Source organism: Moesziomyces antarcticus, assembly GCF_000747765.1.
Source record: "Moesziomyces antarcticus DNA, scaffold: scaffold_v10010, strain JCM 10317, whole genome shotgun sequence".
In the NCBI taxonomy this organism is placed as follows: domain Eukaryota; kingdom Fungi; phylum Basidiomycota; class Ustilaginomycetes; order Ustilaginales; family Ustilaginaceae; genus Moesziomyces; species Moesziomyces antarcticus.
The window spans coordinates 119,630-140,880 of record NW_014639000.1 but is presented as its reverse complement, the minus strand read 5'-3'; the positions used below and the strand labels follow the sequence as shown (position 1 = coordinate 140,880).

Below are 21,251 nucleotides of genomic sequence, written 5' to 3'. Positions count from 1 at the left end.
TTGGCTTTCGACGCGGCTTGCCAAAATCGAGCAATTCGGCCTAACATGATCCCCTTAATCCGCCGCTTCCACTGCAGCTCGACCTTGCACTCAAATGCTCTTTGTACGCACGCCAGCCCAGGCTGCAGGCACAGCATCGACAGTGGCTAGTCATGCAATGGTCAGGCTTTTTAGTGCGCGAGCACAGTAGACGGGCGCTTGTCATTCTGGTAGGACCCCTAGTCTACAAGCTGGGAGCCGGCGACCGAGGCGATGTTGGCGAGCAGCACCTTGCGACGCTTGGCGAGGCGATCGCGATCGATGGCCTGCGTGTCTTCGTCGTCGTTTGCACCGGCGGCGCTGGCTCCATCAGGCGCGGCAGTGGGATCCAGGAAGAGCTGAGAGATGAGTTCCGCAATGCGCTTCTCGCCCACCTCGGCCTCGGCACGGCTTCCCCACCGCCACTCCCACACGATCGACTCCTCGTCGGCTCCAGCGCGTCCGCCACCGCTGGTCCGGCCTCGCCTTCTGCCTTGCGTCTGCGCCTGCGTGACGGCGGCATCCATGACATCCGCCACATCCGAGCGCTGACGCTCGAGGTACGACTGCTTGACCATCGAGTTCAGGAAGCCTTCCAGCGTGCCAGGCACAGACCGACCTCGCGATTGCGTCTGTGTGCTCTGCGATGCACCGGAAGAAGAGCCAAATGCGGGCCCAGTGCCCCGCAGGTCGCTCGGCAGCGGCGTATCGGGATGGAGGTGGATGCGCCGCAGGTACATGTGCAGCGTTGCTGGTCGAAGAGGCAACACAGAAGGGCAAGGTCAGCATGGATGCTCGTGCGTATGGGTTCCCTTTGCTGGAGTGACTCACCTTCTGAAATGGTGCGGCCGTTGACGAGGATGAGGGCGAGGATGATGTAGAGGAGACCCATCTCTCCTGTCTGGTGGTCGGCGGATGACCAGTCGAGCGCCGCCTTGGCATTGTTTGCAGCCGAACGTCTCCTCGACGGTGTGGATGTGGACGGCTCCGACGAGGTGGACTGCGCAAAGGCCTTGGAAAGCCCTTGATCTACGCTGACGAGCGCCTTGTTGATCGAGGAGGGCAGCGCCGACCTGAGCACCCAGATGTTGCTTCCTAGCGAGCCGTCTCCGGCGGGCTCTGCGGATTCGGCGCGCTGGCCGCGCGGTCGTAATCCGTTTGCGGACGATGCAGCCGCGCGCAGCACCTGCTCGGCCTGCTTTGCCAGCTCGGCATTGTCAGCGCCCCTGGGCCGCACCTCGACCATGTGAAATCCAAACGTATTGTGGAGCATCTTTTGCGCAGCGTTAAAGACGACGCTAAAGGCGCGCGAGCCGCTCTTTTCCAACACCTTGTTGCGGATGTCGTCCTTGCGGATGAGGACGCGTTGATACTCGCATGCGAGCGCGTAGCGGACGAGCTCGGCGGCTTTTTTCTTCACCTCGGTCTCGCCCAGCTTTTCGGCTTCCCTTCGCGCGCCGTCGCCCACGGTGAGCCGTGTGTACGGCAAGAGGCGCAGCGAATGCGTCGAGTCCTGATCTTCCTCATCGCTTTGCGGTGCAGGCGAGGTCGAGGCGGATGTCGAGGGGGAAGCAGGAGCGGGAGCTTCTTCCGCAGCTCGGCGTCGACTGGATGGCGCTGGATGGCGACTGGACGAGGCCGGAGCATCGCGACCGCGCGGATGCCGCGCGCTCCTTCTTTCTGCGTATGTCGACATGAGAGACGACGACTCGAGCCGGGTGCTGTTGAATCCAAAGCAGAGCCAAGTTGGTGGTGGTGACTTCAGAAGGCGCAGCTCATGAGGCGAAATTCCGATTTCAGGGTCTCAGTTGCGTGTGTTGGTCGAGCCACGCGCGCATCAAAGGGCAAGAAAAGCGTCGCGAAACGCGCGCCCTTCGTCGTGTCGCGCGAAGCTTGCAAGAAAAGAGTGGGGATCATCCCACGACACTCTTTTGCCAGACGAATTGGCATCCTCTTTTCGAAGGGTGTGCGCCCAAGGGCGAAAAGAAAGATGACCGGCAAGGCTCCTGATTGAGGCGCAGCGAACGCGAAGGCAAAGAGAGCTCGCCCGCCTTGCCGCACCTGAGACAAAGGCGGGACGCGGAGCGGCGCTCGCCTCCACTCGAGCTCTAAACGGCAGCTGCTGGTAAGGCTTTACGCGTAGCGCCCTCTCGAAGCCAGGATGGGCGCGCTCCCTTTGTTTGGAGGGCGGACCCTTCTGACTTGAGGGTGAAGGCTTGTTGGCTCTGCTTGGTTCTGACCTGCGGCACTCCCGCATGCTCGGGTCGCCCGTCTTGCAGATGGGCGAGGAAGCGCACTGACGTGGAGCTCGGCCAGGCAAAATTCCCGGCTTCGGTCCTGAGTCGGCACAGCCTAGTTTGAGCTTGACTCGGCTGGCTCGGATCCTCCCGATACCTGGCTCGTGATGAAGACTGCGGCGGACCCCTCTTCGATACTCAAACTCGTTCGGTAAGTTACAGACGGGAGCGAGGAGCAGCACGCCCTGCATGGACGCCGGCCGACCGCACGGAATTTCGCACATCCCCGGCCAGCAGCTCTGGATGCACGTCTGTCGGCCCCTCCGTGCAGTGCAGTGCAGGGCAGCCTCGACGCGTAATTTTGGGTGAGTGGGCAAAGGCAGGCGACTCGGCCGCTGGCTCACCTGCCGCCCCTTGGCCACTTGGCCGGCTGCAGGGCTAGAGAGTCAGAGAGTCAGCAGCAGCAGCAGCAGCAGCAGCAGCAGCAGCAGCGAGCACGGCCTCGACGTGCCCGCGCCCCCCGTTGGCCCGACGCAATTCGCACTCCACTGCCGCCGCCGCCGCTCGTCCAAGTCCGACGCCGCCCTTCTTGCTACGCTTCCTCGACCCTGTCTGGCCATCTCTTAGAAGCTTTACTTTTCGCCATAGGCTTCGATAGGCTTCAAATTGCTCGCCCCGCCGCCGGACCTTTTGCCTCTCCACCACTCACGTTTCCGCACGCCATCACGCCACCACCATTGCAACCGCATCGCGCATCGCCTCAAGCATCCCCCGAGCCGTTCCCTCTACGCATCTCAGCCCGTGTCTCTGCTGGCGGAGACGTTCGTCAACGCCGATCCCTGCATTTCTCTCGCTCCTGCTCCAGGCTGTCCTTCAATCATCACGAAACGAGTGGAAGCATCACGAAAAGCCACCCTAACCGCTTCATCTCCGGTCTAATCGTTCATTGTCCACGTCAACTAAAGCTTGCGGGACCATCTCGGCTCTCACCCTCCGTGCCTCCTCCAACGTCGCTGCTCGCCCGCTGAACGGCCTCTTCCGATGCTCACGTCTCGCACGACCCTAGCCGCTTTGCGGCAACGCATGCTGCAGGCCGCAACCATCGCCATGCTCATATGCACGGCCGCAAGCTACGCTGCTCCGGCTCCCATAGATCGTCCCGGCTATCTGCCGCCAGAAACGCCAACGCCCGCTGCGACCAACCAATCCTCGCTCACACAACAAAAGTGGATCGGCCTCACGCTCGCCATCAGCAGCTCGCTCGCCATCGGCACCAGCTTCATCATCACCAAAAAGGGCCTCATGGACGCCGCCGATAGGCACAACGGCCTCGCCTCCGACGGTCACACCTACCTCCAGAATCCCATCTGGTGGGCCGGCATGGCCACCATGATCGTCGGCGAGGTCGCCAACTTTGCCGCCTACACCTTTGCACCCCCCATCCTCGTCACGCCCCTCGGTGCGCTCAGCGTGCTCATCGGCGCCATCCTCGCCTCCTTCATCCTCAAAGAGGAGCTCGGCCGCCTCGGCAAGGTCGGATGCACGCTCTGCCTCGTCGGCACCGTCATCATCGTCGTCAACGCGCCCGAAGACAAGGAGATCCAGACCATCGACGAGATGCTCAACTACGCGCTCCAGCCGGGCTTCATGCTCTACTGCATGTTTGTGCTCGGCTTCTCGCTCTTCATGATCTTCCGCATGGTGCCCAAGTACGGCCGCAAGACGCCGCTCGTCTACATCTCCATCTGCTCCCTCGTCGGCTCCATCTCGGTCATGAGCGTAAAGGGCCTCGGCGTCGCGCTCAAGCTCACCTTTGCCGGCAGCAACCAGTTCAGCCATCCGTCCACCTACTGCTTTGCCATCGTCGTCGTCGTCTGCATCCTCACACAGATGAACTACTTCAACAAGGCGCTCGATCAGTTCTCGACCAACGTGGTCAACCCGATCTACTACGTCTTTTTCACCACCTCCACCATCCTCGCCTCGGTGCTGCTCTTCCAGGGCTTCAACACGACCACGGCACCCGCCGTGTCGCTGCTCGGCGGCTTCATCGTCATCTTTACGGGCGTGTATCTGCTCAACCTCAACCGCATGGTCGATCCGGTCACGCAGCAGCCGAGGATGTCGCTCGTCACGGGCGAAGGTACGACGCGCATGTCGGAGCAGCACGAACGGCTGCTCGACCAGCAGCGCACCATGAGCAGCCTCGCCAACGGCAGGACGAGCTTTGGCGGTCGCAGTGCCGCGGTGTTTGGGCACGGCAGGAGGGGCAGTGGCGGCTCGTCGGTGCTCTTCAATGCGTACGAGAACGAGGAGGCGCTCGGGCTGGCGCGGCTGGACGAGGACGAGTACGACGACGATATGCGCGACACCTCGCCCATGATCCGACAGGGCAAGACGCACGCCGCACGCGTCGGAGAGGCGCAGCGTGCACTGCGCGCGAGTCCCAATGGTCACAGACCATCCGCCGACAACGCCGCACGCACACAGCGTCAGCACAAACGCGCGAGCTTGATCGACGACTCGACGGGCGACTTTGCGAATACAAAGTGAGGCACACGCCACCGCTGCGATGCCAAGTGGTCAACCGCATAGACGCTCGTCTTGGCCAGCAATTTGGAACTTCAGTGATTGGGGTTGGGAGATCTGCAACACGGCTGTTCGCGCGCGTGCATATACCCTCCGACCCATCATGCATGCGGATTCCGGCGGACGTGGGTGCGCTTCGCCACATGCGTTGCTGCGGTGGCCAAGAGGGGTTTGGCGCTGGCTTGGGTAAGCGGAGAAATGCTCTTGACGTGCATTCGACTGTATCATTAGCATACGCATACAACAGGAATAAGATGGTTGCATGTTTGGGCGGGCTGTGTGTGGTTGTGCTTGGGCGTGTGGATGTGCATGTGGCGGCGTAGAGCCGAGACAGAAGGGGTTGCGTGCATGTCTGCAAGTGGTGGCGTCGGGCCCGTCTCTTCTCAGGGGGCAAGGAGGAAGGGTGAGAGAGGTATATGCTGTGTGCAGGGAGAGTTCAAGTGCCTGAAGCGACGCATGGACGGTTGGGCAGGCACGGGAGATCTACAGTGTCGATCCGAACGCGACCCCCCTGCCTTGGCTCGAAGAGATATATACTCACCCTCTCCTCCTCCGACTCGGCCCCCCTTCAATAGTGTTTCTTCCACCTCTTCCGTTGTTGGGATGATGGCACGAGGTCAGACCGAGTCTCCGGATAAGCCGTGTACGCCTAGCGTTCGGTGGAGTGACAAGCGGGTGCGTGACAAACGCACGGCGGTTCCTGCCACTCCCTGGCGTCCGCGAATCCTGCGTCGCGATCTATCCAACGACACCGATCAACCCAGTCCACTCGACCGCAAAGTCACCCTACCACCCCTGAAGCTCATGCGAGACGACACCATGTTCTCGCCTGCTCCTAGCTCAGCTACGCTCGTACAGGGTGTGGAGAAACACGACGAGCCAAAGGGAGACGCATATCGATGCACCCCCAACTCACCCTTCCTCCCGCGAGCTCCTCCCAACAATACCACCAAGCCCGACCATTCCTTCCGCTCAGCCAACCAAGAGACGGATGCGCAAACTTTGTCGGGCATTCTGCGTCAGGGTGGCGGGATGAACAAGGCGGACGAAACGAACGTCTACGTCAATGGTCTGCCCAAAGAGTAAGTCCCCACATCTTCCTTTAAAAGCAAGCGTGGAAGCATGCAGCTGATGTTGTGTGGCGATGTGGCAGGATCAACGACAATATGCTTTATCTGCTCGGCTCTTTCTGCGGTGTGGTGATCAGCCACAAGGCCATGCTGGACCGCCATACGGGTATGTGCAAAGGATTCGGATTCCTCATGTACGCCACGCCCGACATGGCCACCACGGCGATCGAATGGCTCAACTCGCACGGTTTCAGTGCGTCTTTCGCCAAAGTAAGTCATCCTCCCTCCGTCTCTCCCTCCTTCTCAATCGCTGACATTTGCGTACTTTTCGGTGTAAGGAATCGTTTTCGGCGCGGTTGCGACGCATGGCGGATACGAGTTCGACCAACGTATACCTCTCGAACCTTCCGGTGAAGCTGAACGAGGCGCAGCTGGAGCAGCTCTTCAATCCTCATCCGGTGGCGAGTCTCAAGATCCTGTACGACGTGCATGGCGAGAGCAAGGGCGTTGGATTTGTGCGGCTGTTCGATCGTCAGACCGCGCGGACGTGCATCGAGCGACTGCACGGTCGAGTGCTACCCGGCACGACGCTGCCGCTCCAAGTGCGGTTTGCGGACAGCGAGGCGCAGAAACACCTCAAGCATTCGGCGCAGCAGAAGCACACGCTCGAATCGCTCGGTCTACTCAACCACAAAGCTCCCCCTTCGCCAGCTGTGGACACGCGGGGTATGCAGAGCGAGGTGCGATCCAGGCAGTGGGGGGAAGAGGTGAGGCCGTCGGGGGTGGTGGCTTCGCGCGCTTGTGTGGGCATGCCCAGCGTGCCTGTTTCGCCCGAGCTCATCTCGTCGAACCTGTACGGACCGGGTGGGTTGGGCATCCAGGTTCCGCCGATGTGGGCGAATGCGCATCCGATGGTCAATGCGGTGCAGCTCGCCCAGCCCATGCTCGCCGAATGGACATCGATGCCCACAGCCCAGATGGTGTTTCCGGAGCCGCTCTTCCATGCCACCGACCAGTACCGCGTACCTGTGGTAGACTGGGCGCAGAAGAAGAACGAGCCCGAACCGCTTGCAGCCCTGCCGAGGCCATTCATCCCGCCGCCTGGACTGGTGCCTCGCGATGGCGATGACACTCCCAGCCAGCCCGCTCGTCGACAGCATGTGCGCAAGGAGGCGCGGTTCGACGGTGCCGCGCGCGTGCGAATCGCTGGAGGAGAGGCACGCAGCAACAACGATGGCGCCCGCGCCGTATCGGACCCGACGACGCTGCTCGCCGCGCAGTCGAGGATCAGGGACGCTTCCGGCGCTGGACGAGTGCGCCGCGCCATGTCGGCCGAGCACAATCACAACGTGCACGACGACGACACTGCCTCGAGCGAGCGCGCCGACGACGACGACAGCAGCCTCAGCATCGAGATCCAGATCCACGCCGATGCCTAGGACCTCGCAGCTACCCCACCTTGTTACCGTATGGACCGCCCTCTGCTTTGGATTTGCCCTTTTTGCTTTTCATCTCTTGCTCCGCCCGCTACAGTAGCATCACCTTTGATCCGATTCTTGTTTTTCGGTAATGTGCCCGCTTTCTCTCGCTCTCACTCTCTCGGACAATAGAAGCTTTGCGATCCGGTCACTTTCTCGCATCGAGCGAGTCGAGGCGTGGGTGATCAGCGAATAAGAGTTGAGTTGGCCTGCGCTCGCGGGCGTGAAAAGGGGACTCGGCAGGTCGAAGCTGCAGGCGAGCTTTCTTTTGGCTTGCCAACAAGATGCGTTGGCAGAGCGGGCATCGGGCGGATCTTGGCGTGTGTAAGTCAGCGGCTGGCTGCGTTCTGCCGAGCTGTCATCGGTAGATCCGGTTGCGCACCTCTGCTTGTCATCGGGTGGCTGTCGCACGCAACGCAGCCTTTTGCCTTTTGCCTTTTGCGCTTCCACGTCGAGAAGAAAACGCAAGGCCACGCGCGGAAAAGAAAAAAAAAAAAAAAAAGAGATAGGCGAGACACGACACACTGAGCAACTGCCGACGTGCCCGAAGTTGAGCCAAGTAACTGCGCCGACTGCGCTCTCTCCATCATGGCCGCCCCGCCCTCTCTGCTTCCCCTTCGTTATAGCAGCCCCATCGTTGTCAACAGATCCATCTTCCCGCCACCACATCCATCGCCGTCTCCAGCTGACTGGGATCTCGAAGCATGGCCACCGCTTCAATGCACGACGCTACCGCGTCCGAGGGACTGCGCAAGCGCACCACCCAAGCCAGTCCCGCCAACTCGTCGCGCTCCGACCTCACCGAGCGTGCCAGCCCGGCCCTGGACAAGCGCCATCCGGAGGCGAAAACGGACGCACCGCAGCAACAGCTTCCAAAGGTGCTCGGAAGGACTCCCGACGGCACAGGTACGTCTCCTACCCCACACAACCCCCACATCACTCGCGCATGACACCGGCAGGGCGTCGGCAGTCTTGCCGCGGCTTAACTCGTCACCTCTCGTCTGGCGGCCAGAGTTTCGTCGCTCCCCTGCCTCTGCGCTTGTCCGTGCACCGCCCTATCCTCGCTCGCTTCACAGCTGCAATTCGGATGTGCGCAGGGTCCAGTTCGGTCCTCGGTCGCCCACAATGACAGCCGAACCAGATCGACGTTCCCGACTGACAACTGCATTTCCCGAACCGCCGTCTCTGACACGTTCTCTTCCCGAATCACCTTGCCCCTTCCTCACTCCCTCTCCCTCCGCTCCTCCCTTTCCCTTTCGGAATCTCTCTGTCCCTTCAAACGATGCCTGTGACGACCCGCGCATCTCCGTGTCCGATGCATTTTTCGATCTCGCAACAGTCTTCACGGTACCTCATACCCCGGACATGCTCTCGTCCATCTTTGATCCGCGCCAGCCAAAGACGCCGCTCGACATCGTCACCGTCGTTTCCTTGTCCCTCCAGATCCTCCTCTACTTTGCCCTCTCGCGCCGTGCCGCAAAGATCTTCTTCTTCGTCTACTTTGCCTTTTGGCGTGCCTCGTACAACGCAGGCCTCGGCTGGATCCTCAAGCAGCAGAGCGAAAAGGGCTGGATCATCCGCCAAGTCAGACAGAACGGCTGGATGGACCCCAAGCGCCGTCCGCGCGTCCATGGCTGGGTCAAGCAGCAGCTCGTCACAAAGATGGACAAGGACTACGTCTTCGACGCCATGCCCATGGACTACAACGTCTGGCTCATGTTCCGCAGCATCGTGGACGTCATCCTTCTCAACGACTTTGTCGCCTACTCGCTCTTCGCCTTTTCGTGCACCCGCCTCCCCGAAAACCACTCGCTCGCCATGCACATCCTCCGCTGGATCGCGGGCTGGACACTCATCTTCTTCAACCTCTGGGTCAAGATCGACGCGCACCGCGTCGTCAAGGACTACGCGTGGTACTGGGGCGACTGCTTCTTCCTCTGCCTCCAGAGCCTCGTCTTTGACGGCGTCTACGAGATCGCCCCGGACCCCATGTACTCGATCGGATACGCCGGCTACTACGGACTCTCGCTCGTCAGCGGCAGCTATGCCGTCCTCTTCGTCTCGTTGGCAGCCCACTTTTCCCAGTTCCTCTTTATGACCTTCTTCGAGGGCCCGCATATCGACCGCACCTACGGGGAGAGGAAGCCGCTCGCGGCTCGCGTCCCGCTGCGCCAGGCGCCTTTCAACGCGGCTTCCCGCAAGGCTGCCAACGCGGCCGATGAGCCTTCGGCACAAGCTGATGCGGGCGCCGAGCTGCCTTGCCCCGCTGCCCCCAGCTCGCGCAGCCAAGACTTTGAAGGTCCCACTCCCAGCCAGACCGAGGGCTCCACCGCCCTGACCACCGAGGACGAGACGTCCGACGACGAGCACCGCAAGCAGTTCAAGCGCAACGCGCTCCGAACCTCGTCGTTCTCCGACGATGCCATCAAGCAGCACCTCTCGGGCATCCAGAGCGCCAAGCAGCAGCGCCCCGTCACCACGCTCCACGACCTACACCACCGCATCTTCCGAAAGGACACGGTGGCGTTCCGCAACCTCGACCTCATGCGCGCCAACGACTTTCTCCTCGTCGTCGGTGCCAGCTATGCGCTTCTGCCGCTGCTGCTGCCGTCCATGGGCCGCACGGCGCGCCTCGCGCTGCTCTTTGCCAACGCGCTCGCCTGGCGCACCTTCCACTCGTTCGGCCTCGGCGTGGCGCTCTCGCGCCAGTCCAAGTCCAAGTGGATCGTGCGCCACTTTCTCAAGCACTACAACTACTCGCAGCCGCAGGACGCCGTGTTCGAGGCGTTCGGCCACTGGAAGGCCATCTACAACACCTCGCTCGTCATGACGTACGTGTCGTTCGGCGCGCTCGCCTGGAACTGCTACACGCCCATCGGCCATCCGGACTGGACGGTGGGGCCGGAGCTGCTGCGCCACACGCTCGGCCTGCTGCTGGTGGCGCTGCACGTGTGGACGGCCAACTCGTCGTACGAGGTGCTCGGGCCCTTTGGCTGGCTCTACGGCGACTTTTTCATCGACGAGTATCCGCACCAGCTCTACTACACAGGCATCTACCGCTTCCTCAACAATCCCGAGCGCAGCATGGGCGGCGCCGCGTTCTTTGGGCTCGCGCTCGTCGCGGGCTCCAAGCTGACGCTCGTCATGGCCATCGTGTCGTATGTGGCGCACTGGGGGTTCTTGTCGTACGTCGAGGGCCCGCACATGCGCAAGCTGTACGGCGAGGCGGCGCTGCGCAAGGACTCGGGGCTCACCAAGCAGCTCAAGTCGCAGTGGGTCGCAGCCAAGGACTCGGACCTCTTCCGGCTGGCACAGGAGCATCCGACGGTCAAGAACGTCCAGGGCACCATCGAAAAGGTGCAGCGCGATGCGGCCGAGGCGTTCGAGGAGTTCTTCCGCCAGTCGCGCCCGCGCTTCGAGGGCATGCTCGAGGAGACCAAGGTGCTGCTCCAGCAGAGCAGGGACCGGCTGCTCATCGTGCGCGTCGAGGACGACCACAAACTGCAGTCGCACGGCGTCGACCGCTCGCACTATGCGCTCAACGTGCGGCCGGCCGCGCAGGGTGGAGCGGGAGCGTTGCGCTTCCACCTTGGCGAGCCGATTGCGGTCGAGTGGCGTGCGGCGCCCAACCACTCGCGCAGCGACTGGATCGGCGTGTACCTGCTCTCGCGCTTCGGCGGACCGCAGGGTGCGGACGAGGCGTCGCTCGTCACCAAGATCTCGAGCCAGGGCAAGTGGCTTGGTGTAGTGCAGGACGAGTGGGTGGGCGACGTGCACCGTGGTGCCGATGCCGGGGCCGAGGCGTCGCAGGGAGACGCTAAGGGCGATGGGGCGCACGGCGTGTCGGTGTTCTGCGACGACAAGCTGCCGTGGGTGCCGGGTGTGTACGAGTTCCGCTACCACCACGACGGCAAGCACAATGTGCTGGCGCGCTCGCAGCCCGTCGAGGTGTACGTCGGCGCGCCAGCCGAGCAGTACGCGTCGGCGGAGCAGGAGCTGGCACAGACGAGCGAGATCATTGCGAGCATCGTGCGCTATTCGGCGCCCACGACTCGTCCGCTGCGTCTGTCGATCTCGCAGCCCGCGCCCGCCAAGCGTGCTAGCGCGCTCAGCAGCGCGGGTGGTGTGCCCGAGGAGGCGGTGGATACGGCCGAGGCAGCGGCGCCGCTTGTGCCGCTCGCAGGGTCGGATGGCGGCGACGACTTTGTCATCTGGGACCGCAAGCAGGCGGCGCGCATCTCGGCGGCCATCCGGTACGCGTTTGGGCTCGAGCTCGCGCCGGAGGTGGTGGTGGCGGAAGCCAACGTGGCGCGTCTGGCGCACGACGTCGTCGAGGGCCGCAAGCTGCTGCGTCCCGCCTTTCAGCCGATGATGAGCTGAACCTCCCCGCCCGCGCGCGCACAGCCCACATACAATGGAATCTAAACAGAAATGCACCGATGGCTGCAATTGCGGGATTCACGGATGCATGAAGGTGATGATATACTCTCGAAACACGGCGAGGAGACGACGGATGTCTCTGCGGCGCATCTTGACGCGGTATTCGATTTCGTCGATCGAGTGTTTGCCGTTGAGATACGGTAGGAGGCGGAAGAAGTTTTTGACCGTGGCGGGGTCTTTGTCGGCTGTCATTGTTGCGATGTAGTCGTTTTCGCGCCGCGACGCACGCGCGGGTTCGACGATCAACGACTCTGTATACTCATCGGCCGTACGCCAAGGCGCATACGAGTCGGAATCCGAATCCGACGAGAGCGATAGGTCGGAGGCGGATGAGCTGTCGCACGATGAACACGAGCAGTGCGAAGAGTGGTCGGTCTCGCTGGGTGGTGGTAGTTCGGGACGCTCGCTTGCGGTTGAGACGCGCCTTCGGGCAGGTTCAATGGTCTCTACGTTGGAGCGAGTGTCGTCGTCGTTTTCTTCGTCGATCTCGACTTCGGCACCCAGGCCAAAGCCGCGAACCCGCATGCGGGCTCGGGATGGTGATCGGGATCGAGCGATCTTTCGGGCACTCAACCCACGTGCACGCCGAGGCATGCTTCCCTCTGCACTACTCGAAACCGCCGACGCCGATCGATCCCGCACGTGCGCCGGGACATTGCGCGGCCCAGTGAGGATGCTCGGCGTGGTCGGGCGACTCTGCTGCGACGCGGTGGGCGTCATACTCAGCCCATCACCACGCGTCTTGCCTCCAGACGACGAAGATGCAGAGGTGTCGGCACGTGCTCGGCGGATCAACTCGCCGCGCTCACTCAGCGTGCTAAAGCTCACCGACAGCCCCGGGGCAGCAGTCGAGGGCGAGCGCGATCGAAGCACCGGTCGACGCTCAAACTTGAGCTCATCCAGCGGCGCGCCCGATCCGATGGGGATCGCACCGCTCGCACCCGCACCAGCGCCCGACAGCTCGCCGGCACCAGCTGCATCTTTGTGAGCCACACCGTGGCGGTGGCGATGGTGATGATGGTGGTGTTGATGCGCGTGGCGATGGTCTTGACTGTGGCTGGCATCGCCCGACGCTGGAGCAGCATCGATGTCCGAGCGCGCGATGGCCGCCGCCAGCGCCGCCGCCTCAGCCACGCTTTCCGGGTCCGCCAGAACCGAGGGCCGCGAGACGCTCATCTGCGAAGCCGCCGCGGCCAGATCGTCGGCAGCGAGATCGGGCTGCCTTTGCTGGCGAGCATCGACGGAGCGCGATCGGTCGCGTTCGCGGCTCCTGCCCCTATGCTCGTGTTTCTCGTGCGTCTGTGTGCGCTGGGCCTGCTCGGCCTTTTTGCGCTTCTGCTGTTCTGCGGCCTGCGACCTTTTCATGCGCCTCGCCTCGGCCCTCGCGAGCCTCTCCCTCTTGCGCTGCTTCTGTGCCCGGTGCCGCTCGTGCCTCTCGGCGCCCCGCTCGGCAGTTCGGCGCTTGACCGCCTCGGTGGCAAACAGGCGTAAGCGGATGTGCATCTTGACCACCACGTCCCGGCGCAGCAGCCAAATGAGCACATCGAGCGCCAGCTCCCTCTGGTGCCTTCCGGGGAACAGCGCGCTGAGCGCACGACTTGACGACGACAGCTGCGACAGAAACGCGGGCAGCGGCGCCAGCTCGGGGAACGTATGCGCCCACACCCGAGATAGCGCGCCGAGTCGGCCAAAGTCAAAGAGCGGCGAGATGGCATACACGTGCCCTGGACGCGGGATGTCGATGACGCGCGCCTGGCGGTAGTAGATGAGGTGGCGGATCATCGGATATACATCCTCGTACAGGTCCCAGCCGAGCATGTCGGCCACCTCGCTAAAGTTGAGCGAGTGCATCAGATGCGGCCGGAAGAGCGAGGTGAAGTTGCATGCGAGCTGTTCGAATCCATGCGTCTCGGGCGCCTGCTCTGCGGGCGTGAGGTGGCCGGCAGGACTGGCACTACCGGGCGTCCGACGCCCACGCGCCGCCTCGTCCGGCTGATCATGCAGCAGCAGCAGCGTCTTCCACGGCAGCAGATACGGGCCCGTGGTTCGACACCACTCCTCGAAGCTCAACTGGTGCGGCGCGAGATCGAGCAGCCGATCGTACGTGCCACCACCCCCATCCTCGTCGGCACCCTCTTTGCCCAGCCCTGCAAACCCGCCGCCCGAGAGGAAGATGGGGTCGTTGGGATCGAGCTCGGTCTCGATGTCGACGGTCTTGGGCAGATTCACCGGGTCCTGGAGGATGGGTGGCAGCTGAAGATGCACTTCGATGCGGTCGTTGATGGTGAGGAAGGCGTCCGAGGAGGTGCTGATGCTCTTGTGCAGGTCGCGGATGCAGCGCGCGAGCGACGAGATGCCGAGACACTGCGCAGCGTACGCCGAGTACGCCTGGCCGTCGTCCATGCAGCGCTCGCGCAAGGCGAGCAGCTTCTCGGTCTCGCGACCGACATAGTCCGACTTGGACTGCTCGGCGAAGAGCGCCGCGGTCATCTTGAACACGATGTTGTCGTAGAAGAGCTGCAGCCACGACGAGAGATCCATGCCGGACATGGCCGTGGACGGGTCGGGTCGATCGAGCACAAGCACCAGGTGGAACTGCGTGAGAGGCGCTGCGGCCTTGGAGGCGGGCGCGTCGGTGTCGGAGGTCTTGGGCTCGGATTCGTCCTTCTTGGCGTGATTTGCGTCTGGTTCTTTCCCGGGTGGATGGCCGTCGGATAAGTCGTAGGGGCGGATCTCCTTGCGTAAGCCTGAGCGGCCTCGGCGCTGAGAAGGCCCTGCAGCATGAGCATCATCCGAGTCGGTTGCGCCTGGATGAGCGTCTTGGTTATCAGGCTCGCCCCAGGTGCCCGCCTTGCTGGCAGCGACAGGATGGCCGAGGAAGGCGAGATCGTCGACGATGAGCTCGAACTTTTGGTGTGCGAGCTCGGGGCGCGGGTTGAGGATGCTGGCGAGGATCTCGATGTCGTAGCCGAGATAGGTCTTGTATGCCATGGCGGCCTTTTGTTCGCGCCGTGCCTTTTCCTCGGGTGAGAGCTCCTTGGATGTGCCTGCATCCGAATCGGGCGCTCGGTCGTTGGCGTCCTGCGTGTCCTTGGCGTTGTGGCGGTCTGCAGAGCGGACGCTGGGGGTGGACTCTTCCAGACCGACCAACGGCCGGCGGGGCTTGGACTTGGATCGATTCGTGGAGGGTGCAGCAGCTGGTCTGGAGCGACCGTAAGAGGCGACGGTCTCGGCGCGATCGCGAACGGAACGATTCTCGTCGTCGTCTGCGAGCGAGGCGTCCGAGTCTTCGATGTCGGACGACGAAGGGGTATCGCTCTGACCGGCGTCGTCAGAGTGGGCATGGTCGTCGTCATCCTCGTCGTGCCTGTCCCACTTTGCCTTTTGTCGCACAGGATCGAGGTCGTCGTCCGGTAGCGGACGCCCTGAGGGGCGCGATTCGGTGTAGTACTTGACCTTGGAGTAGCGCTTGAAGATCTTGGGATTGTTGGGCCAGCGGAATACGATGTGGTCTCCTCGCGATGACGATGTGGCGAGGATGACGCCGAGCAGAGGCTCGGCCATCGTTGCGTCGCGAGCTCGCCGTCCAGATCGATGCGTGCGTGCTACGACGAGATGGCGAGGTCAAGCAGGTGTGGTCGCAAGATAAGAGGCAGCCGAAGGAGGCCGGAAGGACACTGCTTCCAACGCTCAGACCCTGTCGCTTTGGGCTCGCGGACAAGTGGACAAGGCGTGGAGCGCGAGACCTAACATTTCTAAATTTCCACACGCGCGCTGCCGCCCAACAACCAACCAAGCAACAGCACAGACCCACCGCGCTTCTTCTCGTCGTCGAAATCCACCACCATCACAGCTCGTCATCACCGCCGCACTGCTGTTGCTGCTGCTGCTGCTGCTGTCACCATGGCGCTCGAGCAGTCCCTCTTCCTTGACAGCGCGATCCGCGACTGGGTGCTCATCCCCATCCTGGTGGTCATGATCCTCGTCGGCGTGCTACGACACAATGTCATCTCGCTCCTCAATTCGCCGCCCAAGAGCATTGCCGCACCCGCGCTGCGTGAACAGTGAGTGTCCACCTCCCACACACCGTTTCCGGCCATGAGACACACGCTGACGTTTGCTGCCGACCTTTGCTGCCGCACAGACGAGTGATGGCGCGATCGAGTGCGCTGCGACAGAACTACTTCCAGCTGCCACCCTCGTCGTTCCAGTCGCGCAAGGCGTTCCTCACCGAGGCGCTCTCCAACGGCTCCTACCTGCAGCCCAAGGACAAGGAGGAGAAGGAAGGCCCCAAGAATCCGTTTGAGCCCGCGGGCGGTATGGACGGCATGATGGATGGCATGAAGAAGCAGATGGTCATGATGATCCCACAGACGCTCATCATGGGCTGGATCAACTTTTTCTTCTCCGGCTTTGTGCTGCGTAAGTCTTGATCTATAATCAGCTTTGCTCGTCGAAGCGTGTGCTGACTCTCCGTTGTGATACAGTCAAACTGCCCTTCCCTCTGACGCTGCGGTTCAAGGTGATGCTGCAGAGGGGCATCGAGACGCCCGACCTCGACGTCACCTGGGTCTCGTCGCTCAGCTGGTACTTTCTCACGCTCTTCGGTCTCAACGCCGTCTACCGCCTCGTCCTCGGAGACGACAATGGTGAGTCCACTCTCGATCATCGAGTCTTGCCGCGGGTCTTGAGAGAAACTGACCTATCTTTCTGCTGGTTCGCATTGCAGCTGCTGATGGCACGCGCGACATGGCTGCCATGTCGGGTGCAGCGGCGCCGATGCAGGGCATGATGAATCCCACCGCTCCCGGTCAAGCGCCCGACTTTGAAAAGCTGCACCTGGCCGAGCGCGACAACCTCGAGCTCGTGGGCCTCGAAGACTCCAAGACGCGCTGGATCGGCGACGGTATCGAAGACCGCGTCCTCGCTCTCTACGCCTAGCTGTACACTGCTTCTCGCCAGTCACACCGCATCAAATCACAAACACGATCGTAGGAAATGGCAGGCTTGGCACAATGAAAAGGCATGTGAATTGTGCTTCGACTGAGATGAGCATCAGGCTTTTGTGGAAGTAGCCTTGGAGCCTTTCCTCTTCTCGGCACGGCGCACGTTGCGGTCCACACGACCTGCGCCCATGTACGAATCGCCCGCCACATTGGTGATGGCGATGGGCGCCCTGCCGGTACGCACGACCTTGCTGGTGCTGTGTGCGTCGTGGTCCGGACCACCGCTGGGCAGCGCGGCGATCATCGAGGAGCGCTTCAGACGCTCGTCGGCCAGCGCGGGTGCTACGACCGAAGGAGCATCCAGCGGCTCGGCCTCGGCAAACTCTTCGTGCTGACTGCCGCGCACCGACTTGTCCGTCGACTGCTGCGACGGCTCGGGCTCGGGCGCGCGCTTGCGATCCTGCGCTCCCAACAGGCGGTCCATGTTGGACTGGAATTCGCTCTGAAGCGGCTTGTCCTGTATCGCACGTTGCAAGATGAAGCGTCAGCATTCTGAACTCGTAGACCCAAATTCGAAGCCGATGCAGCTCCCCGACGATGAGGATTCAGTATAGTAAGGATTGTAAAAATTTGGTAACCATGTAGATGTCTTCAAGACTAATCGAATTGTTTTGTTTGCTCATCACTTTGGCAAGCATCGTCGAGAGCTGGCATGCGGAGGCGCACAAAAGAAGCTTACCTGTGATGCCCACTCGACTTCGAGTGCCTTGAGGCGCAAGATGGCCTCCATCCTCTGCAGACCCACCGAGAACTTGTCCGAGAGCGCACGGATGGTGTAGGTGGCCGGGTCGCTGGTATGCAAGCGCCAGATCTCGGACTTGGTGCTCTGGCGCACGGGCGCTGGCGGGTTGAACGAAGGGTTGAGCGGGAAGGGCGTGTCGCCGATCCAGTTGGGGCCCATGCCTGGCTTCGGCTGCTTGTACGCGCGCGCATCCGACTGGATCCATTCGTCGAAGGGCGCAAGCATCTTGGGTCTGCCCCTGCCTGCCGATTTGCGACCGCGCCCGATGGCGTTGCGCTCTGTAGAGCCTTGCGATGCCTCTGCTGCTGCTGTGAAAGGGGGCTTGCGTGCGGTGGCATCTTCCTGGCTCGAGGCTGCAAGCGAGCTCGAAGAGGTCGAGAAGGCGGCAGCCGCAACATTTCGAGAGCTGGATGCAACGGCAGGGCCGGAGCCAAGCTGCCTCAACGCCGAGAGCGAGACGGATCTAGATGCAAACGCCATGACGATGGTGTTGGTGCGGAGAGGTGCGGGTGAGCCGTGGTGATGATTGAAGTAGAAGGTGAAGCTTGCAAGAGGTGCAGCCGAGCCGTCTCTGGGCCAAGGCCAAGTAAATTTCTTCCAGGCAGCCGCCGCGGCTCACCTCACGTGCGGTAAGCAGCGTCATTTGTTCGGCTCCGAAATCCAGCAAGGCTTTGAGACGCGGTGTGACTTTTCGGAAATTCGCAAAAGTCCGCGGGTGTTACTTTCGGCAAAGTGTCACATTGTTCGGCAAAATCACAATCCCCACTCCGCACCTCGTCCTTCCAGAGTCACATAAAAGTGACAGCTGCAAAGGCCAGGGCTTTGTGCCCTTTGGGACGCATGGGTCCGGTCCGCATCCTTGCTCAACCCCACCGTCCCCGGCTGCAGCCAACACAAGGGTCAGCAGCAGGCACCCCTGACCAGCACTATCCATCCCGTGTATGACTCGCTTGCGTGTACGACACGGTCCTGTCCATCTCGCCCCAGCTTGCCGTGAGCTGAGCTGCCGCACCACCTCGAGAGCGTCGCTGCAGCTCGCTTTTGCCTCTTGTGCCCAATCCTGAATGCCAGTCATCACCCATAGCTTGACGTCAACCTGCTTTTGACCCTGGACGAGCCGCCCACAACGAGCCGCCAGTAACGAGCCGTCCGCAGTCATGGTCGAAGCTGTGCCCTCCACGCCTCGACGCGGAACGACCTCCACCCGCTCCAGGATATGTAAGAAACTCGTGCTCAAGGGCCAGGCGTCCAGCAAGGGAGCCAACTACACACTCTTCCTCAAGATCCATCTTCTTTCCATCCAGGATCGTCTGGAAGAAGAGCTACTCCTCTTTGCCGATCCCGATGTCGAGCTGCACGAGGCCATCGTCCACCGTCTCGATGCCTCGGGAGCGGCACCCGCCTTGTCCACTTCAGCGGCCACTGCGGCCAGCAATCTGGGCATCCCGCTCTCCCTCCATCACGAGATGGACGACAGCTTCATCGAATTCGAGTCGCCCAGAAACGCGCGCACAGGCTCGTCACCAGCCTCCGCTGACCGCGCTGCACTTCCAAAGGTCGTTCGCTCCGATCAGGGTGTCGCGCTACTGCGATCCAAATATGATCCCGCCGCTTCCCAGGTTGGTGGAGGCATGTACATGGTGACGCTCCATCTCCTTGCAACGCCTGTCTCCCGCCCGCCCTTGGCGCCCTTTGCGGTGCGCATGGCTGTACCTTTCTGCTTGAACAACTACCTGCAGTTCACCATCGACGATTCCATCAGCCAACAACTCGGATTGCCCGACATCGCCGTCGAGGTCGATCCACCCGTCCTGCCGGTCTCGGCACCGCGGCCGTCCTCTCGTCGCAATTCGTCCACCAACTCGCTGACTCGCTCGCCCGGTAGCGTACTGCAGTTTGACGACGAGGACGACGACACGCTCACCGGCATCGCCCCGACGGATGACGCCGGTGCCGATCAAGACGACTCATCCATCGCAGGACCATTTCAAGCCTGCGACGCGCTCGTCATTCGATTCGCATCGGAAAATGCTGGCGATCTCGCGCTGACAGGAACCTCGCAGGCCACTCTGCCCAACGCACTGAGAGCAAAGGCAGCCCGCTCCTCCATCACCTACCGTCCCAGACAGTCTGTAGATGCGGACACCGACGAGACAGTGCTCGACTTTGAAGCAAACGTGCGGCTCGACGAGCCTTTCTTTCCTGGTCTGGATCGCGAGGTCCAGCTATACGTGCAGCTCCATGCTCCCGCCGCGCTCCGCTCATGGCGCGTGGATGCGGCGGATGCATCACGCGGCATCCTGAGCTGGTCCTTCGGCGCTGTCGCATCCTCGGCGACCTCCTCCCTTCGGCAGCCTCAAACAAGTGCAAACGCCATGCTGCGCGGCTTGTCGGCGTCCGAATTCGGCGACATGGTCATCCTGCCCGATCCAGGCCAGCAGCCGTCCGAGGAAGAAGACCTGCTCAAGGTCGCTCCGCCAAAAGGCATCCATGATGCCGATTACGACTTTTCGCTCGACAATGGCCGCCCAACGAACCCCAAGCAGAGGCGATTCTCGCTCCAGTCGTCCGCCAGCACCAAGTCCGTGCCATCGCAGCCGCCTTCAGAGCCGTCCGTGCCGAGTGCATCTTCGGAAATGCTCGTCATCACGCTTGGCCTGCTGCCTGTTCTGCAGAGCTCGGAGACTGTTGTGATCAGTGTGCGTGGGGCACTCGCGGTCGATCTGTCACATTCGGAGTTGGACCTGGATCGACTGCCCAGAGGCCTGCTTGTGCCTTCGGCGCTGGTGCAAGAGCACGACAAACAGACATTGGTGGCGGTGGACCCGTCACCGCCACCCATTACGAATATGGTACTCGCAAAGAAGGCAAGAGACGCGCTCGACGCTTCGCTCGAGACGGTGCTGCAGGACCATGACCCGCAGTCGATCCAACAGGGTGGCCGAACCGACAGCGACGGGGTCATACGGCAGGCGCTGGCGGTGATAGCTGCGCACAAGGAGCTTTTGACGCAGGACGCTACACGTGCTGCGCACGCATCGCACGCTCGCGGAGAGGCTGGGAGTGGCGCGGCACACGTAGCTCTGCGTGCGTCGCACGTGCTCTGGACGCTCTTCCTCACCGCAGTGGTGGCGATGCTGTTCAGTGCGACGCAGAGCACCAACCGTGCGCTGGTGGCACGTATCGACGAGCTGACGCGCATCGTCGAGGCCTCGCGCGTTGAGGCTGCGGCCGCACACCATCCTCCGTCGACAGATCAGATGGATGTGCAAGAGTCCTGGCTCGAGATGCTGGACCCAGTCGCAGCCCACCCCGCAGCCGTCGAGGTAAGATTCCCGCTCGATGCGCACGCACTGGACAACAACGAGCAAGAGGACCGAGTCGATATGGACGTGCCCCTTGCCGCAGCCCCGCATTTGCACAGCAGTGCGCAGGAAGACGACGAGGTGCAGCCGGTGCCAGCGACGGATGTGGCGCCCTTGGCGACCGACTGGCTGCGCGTGCTGGTGCGCATGCCGCTGCTCGTGCTCCGCCAGCTGCTCAGCCTCCTCACCCCATAGATCCGCACCTCATACCCCAGAATGCATTCTCAATTGATCTCCAACACGCAATCTGGATCAGGTGGGGACACAGCACATTACATTACGCGGTCCACCGTCGGGTCGACACAA

The 21,251-nt window shown here is 62.2% G+C and overlaps 7 protein-coding genes across 7 annotated transcripts; 4 read left to right on the top strand and 3 right to left on the bottom strand.

Moving 5' to 3' along the window:
• Positions 1-218: 218 nt before the first annotated feature.
• PAN0_010c3973 (MAGE-domain-containing protein) lies at positions 219-1,714 on the bottom strand (the record flags this gene model as incomplete). Its single annotated transcript, XM_014800429.1, has 2 exons — positions 219-769; positions 850-1,714. 2 exons carry the CDS (start codon positions 1,712-1,714, stop codon positions 219-221), a joined length of 1,416 nt encoding a protein of 471 aa, XP_014655915.1.
• A 708-nt stretch (positions 1,715-2,422) lies between these two features.
• On the top strand, positions 2,423-7,353 carry PAN0_010d3972 (DUF803-domain-containing protein; the record flags this gene model as incomplete). The annotated part of the gene is made up of 7 exons (XM_014800428.1): positions 2,423-2,466; positions 2,692-3,056; positions 3,322-4,804; positions 4,884-4,973; positions 5,420-5,926; positions 5,998-6,184; positions 6,253-7,353. The coding sequence occupies 7 exons, from the start codon at positions 2,423-2,425 to the stop codon at positions 7,351-7,353; spliced, it is 3,777 nt and encodes a 1,258-aa protein (XP_014655914.1).
• A 743-nt stretch (positions 7,354-8,096) lies between these two features.
• Positions 8,097-11,772, top strand: PAN0_010d3971 (phosphatidylethanolamine N-methyltransferase; the record flags this gene model as incomplete). Its single annotated transcript, XM_014800427.1, has 2 exons — positions 8,097-8,298; positions 8,405-11,772. The coding sequence occupies 2 exons, from the start codon at positions 8,097-8,099 to the stop codon at positions 11,770-11,772; spliced, it is 3,570 nt and encodes a 1,189-aa protein (XP_014655913.1).
• Positions 11,773-11,850: 78 nt separating this feature from the next.
• On the bottom strand, positions 11,851-15,396 carry PAN0_010c3970 (protein rmd11; the record flags this gene model as incomplete). The annotated part of the gene is made up of 1 exon (XM_014800426.1): positions 11,851-15,396. One exon carries the CDS (start codon positions 15,394-15,396, stop codon positions 11,851-11,853), a length of 3,546 nt encoding a protein of 1,181 aa, XP_014655912.1.
• A 51-nt stretch (positions 15,397-15,447) lies between these two features.
• PAN0_010d3969 (DUF850 domain protein) lies at positions 15,448-16,773 on the top strand (the record flags this gene model as incomplete). The annotated part of the gene is made up of 5 exons (XM_014800425.1): positions 15,448-15,464; positions 15,630-15,896; positions 15,977-16,254; positions 16,320-16,481; positions 16,562-16,773. 5 exons carry the CDS (start codon positions 15,448-15,450, stop codon positions 16,771-16,773), a joined length of 936 nt encoding a protein of 311 aa, XP_014655911.1.
• A 114-nt stretch (positions 16,774-16,887) lies between these two features.
• On the bottom strand, positions 16,888-18,223 carry PAN0_010c3968 (uncharacterized protein; the record flags this gene model as incomplete). The annotated part of the gene is made up of 3 exons (XM_014800424.1): positions 16,888-17,295; positions 17,518-18,149; positions 18,205-18,223. The coding sequence occupies 3 exons, from the start codon at positions 18,221-18,223 to the stop codon at positions 16,888-16,890; spliced, it is 1,059 nt and encodes a 352-aa protein (XP_014655910.1).
• A 514-nt stretch (positions 18,224-18,737) lies between these two features.
• On the top strand, positions 18,738-21,140 carry PAN0_010d3967 (uncharacterized protein; the record flags this gene model as incomplete). Its single annotated transcript, XM_014800423.1, has 1 exon — positions 18,738-21,140. One exon carries the CDS (start codon positions 18,738-18,740, stop codon positions 21,138-21,140), a length of 2,403 nt encoding a protein of 800 aa, XP_014655909.1.
• Positions 21,141-21,251: the final 111 nt, after the last annotated feature.